This window comes from Fusarium tjaetaba (assembly GCF_013396195.1).
Source record: "Fusarium tjaetaba strain NRRL 66243 chromosome Unknown NRRL66243_c0000628, whole genome shotgun sequence".
Lineage (NCBI taxonomy): Eukaryota > Fungi > Ascomycota > Sordariomycetes > Hypocreales > Nectriaceae > Fusarium > Fusarium tjaetaba.
Genome location: NW_023501824.1, coordinates 1 through 3,668, shown reverse-complemented (window position 1 = coordinate 3,668; position 3,668 = coordinate 1). Strand labels below are relative to the sequence as shown.

Sequence of the window (3,668 nt, the reverse complement as noted above, 5' to 3'; positions counted from 1 at the left end):
CCCCTTATATCTTAATAGTAAAAAGTAAAGAGAAAAGCAGTCTTATTATTTTTCTTTATTAATTAAAGTCCCCTTTCCTTTATATTATACTAACCCTAAGCTACTGCTAGCTAACCCTAAGTATAGGGTTAGGGTTAATTTAAACTAATAAGCAACTTAATCTAATGTTACTTGATTTAAGTCTAAATTTTAAGTGAAATTATTTATTTTAGTAGATGATATCTGGCTAATCGCGTCTTAATAGTTCTTAGGCCAGGGCTATGCTGATGGACGTTTTAGGGGTAGCTAAGGAGGTACTTCAGCTAAGCTTGAGCTGTTAAGGGGTATCGAGCGGGTTATATAATACAGGAAGCTCGCAGTTCTGGTGTGGCGCAAACTATAGGACTCATGCTTAAGCATTTTTAAATACGCATTTTTAATTGAGTATATTGGGTTTGCGAAAAACCTTTGACAGTGTGTCCTTGTCTCTCTCTTGTAAGATGCCTCTCTAATAATAGTGCAGTCCGACGAAAACGCAAGAGCTCGTCTTCTTTATCTCTACGATCCGACGTTCAAGAAGTGTCGTCCTCACGATCAACAATGGAGTCCGTTCGTCAAGGTATCAAACAATCCCTCTCCAACGGCAAAGACAAACAGAACCATGTCGCAGTAAGCATCAAAGAGGCGGAAGTCTCAGACGGTGAGAGCGAAAGCACTACCGTCGCATCTAACCAGACTACTCATGACGAAGTCACCACCGTTGTTAATGGCAGTAATGTTACTAAATTTGACTATAAGAGGTTGAAGAAAGTTACGAGGACTGTCAAGAAATTGATAGCTAAGCTTGATAACTATGATGAGGTGTTTGTTAATGAGATGGATATTCGAGGTTTCTTAAGTATATCTCTGATGAGCGACTTATTCATATGCCGAAGCGAGGTAGTGAATGGGATCGTGTGTTGAGTACTGCTCAGTTCTTTGGTCTTCAGATCACTGCTTTCGCTAGCAAGATCGACACTTTTACTGCTGGTGCACATCTTCTGTATCTGCTGCCCTTGCCAGCTGCCAAGTTATTCTCCAGGTTTATTATCGCCCTAACCCCTGCTAACATCGTGCTTACTAGTGCGCAGATCGGACATGACCAAGCCGAAGCCCTCGCTCCAACATTTGTCGCCCTCTAGGAACTATCTATGCTTCTGTCCACCGTCTCCCGCATCCGCGACCTCGAGTACATGCCGAATCACATCAAAGAAGCCGCAGCCCATATCCTCAGCGAGCTCGTCCACCTCATCGGTTACATCGCAATCCACTACCAACAAAAGATCAGCAACCTCCGACCGGGCAATAGCATCACCATTAGCTTTGACGCTGCTTTTGGTCAACACATTGAAAATATCTAGAAAGCCAAGGATAACCTTTACGATCGTGTTTAGAGGCATCGTCTTGGAAACAAGGCTTTCTCCATTAGTCTCAAGTCTATTCGCCAGCGACTTCAGCCTTCTTCGGGTTCATCGGTCAGAAACACTCTATACGATGAAGTCTATGAACATCTTGATCGCTCGGAGGATACTTGCAATTGGATCAAGGGTCACTTGACTACTTTCCTCAATAGCAAGGAGAAGGCTCTCAACATCTAGGGAGAAGCCGGTGTCGGTAAGAGTGTTCTTGCTGAGTGGGTTCAAGGGAGAATCGCACGTCCTCTTGACTACAAGTCTTACACTATCCTTTCTTATAACTTCCCTTGGGACTCTCCCAAAGAAGCTACGTCACTTGCTTGCATCAAGAGTTTTGTCTTCCAGCTCCTTGAGCGAAGTGTCGGTGACGTTGAGCTCTATGGTCGTCTTGTCAAGGCCCTTGAGGCATACTCCAAGACTTCCAACGCTGCTGGTCTTGAGGCTACTCTTTGGGATACCCTTCACACTAGTCTCCATGCTTCTAAGAGTGCGGGCACCTCGTTCATCCTGTTGACTGATGGTTGCGACGAGATGGCTGGCGGTGTCAAAAGTGCTGTCAGCTTTCACCAAACCCTCCAGAGCTATGTCGCCGACCTCTCCCGCACACACATCATCACCTTCTCGCGTAAGGTCGATGGCCTCAAGGACGTCAAAAGCTTCCAGATCAAGGAGAAGGAGGTCCATGAGGACCTTCGATCCCATCTAAAGCAGACCCTCTTCAAGTCGCGCCATTTACACCACATCACTCATATCAACCGCAAGAAGTTCATCAACGATCTTATCGTCAAGTCCAAGGGTCGCTTCCTCTGGGCTTTCTACGCCGGGCGTCTTCTTCTTCTTAAGAAGTCTCGTAAGGGCTTTTTCGCCACTACAAAGAACCTCAGCGCTAATATCTCGGAGATTCTTCGTCTTGCTGTTGACAAGTTAAACTTGAAGCAGAATGAGACACTCAAGTATCTACTCTCTTTTATGCTAATCACCGATATCCCATTCTCCGTCCAAGAGATTGCAGAACTTCTCTCCACCGATCTCCACAAGCGAGCCATGCTTCCCACTACCTTTAACATCTCCAAGATTATCTCTAAGCACAGCAAATTCCTCATCATTCGAGGCGGCCGTCTTCACTTTCGCAACCCTGTTATCCAATCGTACTTCCGTAGTCTCCTCGGCAAGTCACTCCTCTCCGCCAAGGAAGCTCATTCACAGCTAACTCTAAGAATGCTTCTGTACGCCCGATTAAACCTTGACAGTAATCAGGAACTAACCATTAAGGAGTTAAATAACTCTATCGTTGAAATCAAGCTTCACAAGCATCATCTCATAGGCTATGTCATGCACAACTAGGTTATTCACTTCCGACATGCTGGTTTTATTTCTTCTGGTGGAGAGATCACTCTTCCTCAAGGCTTCCGTAATGTCTTCCCCGAATCAGTCATATTCACTCTCCTTAAGAGACCTTGTTAGGGTAGACCCCGCGTCCACCAGGATACCATTAAGCTCTACGAACTTGCCCTCCGCGTTCGCGAGACTTACTTCAGTGAGAAGCACGTCAGTATCCTTCAGAGTCTCATCGCCCTTGGTCACATTCATATCAAGTTCTCTACCTCTTCCGATACACACCTCTGCGGAGCGCGATACTTCTACCGCGCTGCTAAACTCGGCAAGATCATCCTCTCTAAGACAAGCGTTATCGTTAGTGCATACATGCACTTATTCTTAACATAGACTAAGACAGTAGTTATCACTAAGTATATAGAGATTGCTACCTACTATAAGGAAATAATCTGTATCTAGATTAAAATCTGCAAGTATAAGTATAGCTATACTAATAATAAAGTTATTGCTTAGTATAAGAAACTTACTAAATTCTATACCTTAATTTATAAAGAATAGCGCGCTACTATTATTTATAAAGAGCTTTATAAGATAATTATTATTTATTACAGTAAAAAGTCTCTTAAGGCTAGTTATATTAGCGCTTTCTTTAGTATCCTTAATATTATCCTTAAGGGTAAAGAGTTTATATTTAAGACTATAGAACTTAATATCTATAACTATCTCTATATTACTATAATAATTAAGCTAACTTAGTTATATTATACTTATAGTAAGTACTACTTTACTAAAAGATTATTTATTAGTATTTAGTACTATATTTTAATTACTTACTATATTAATACTAGTATTAAAGTTTTTATTATTAAGATCTAAATTACTTTTAAATACTATAAGTAC

The 3,668-nt window shown here is 42.1% G+C and overlaps 2 protein-coding genes across 2 annotated transcripts; both read left to right on the top strand.

Moving 5' to 3' along the window:
• Positions 1-579: 579 nt before the first annotated feature.
• FTJAE_14230 (uncharacterized protein) lies at positions 580-1,160 on the top strand (the record flags this gene model as incomplete). Its single annotated transcript, XM_037347441.1, has 2 exons — positions 580-877; positions 919-1,160. 2 exons carry the CDS (start codon positions 580-582, stop codon positions 1,158-1,160), a joined length of 540 nt encoding a protein of 179 aa, XP_037198765.1.
• A 352-nt stretch (positions 1,161-1,512) lies between these two features.
• FTJAE_14229 (uncharacterized protein) lies at positions 1,513-3,668 on the top strand (the record flags this gene model as incomplete). The annotated part of the gene is made up of 3 exons (XM_037347439.1): positions 1,513-1,566; positions 1,617-2,659; positions 2,903-3,125. Coding segments are annotated over 3 exons (1,320 nt in total), but the record flags the coding sequence as incomplete, so codon positions are not given.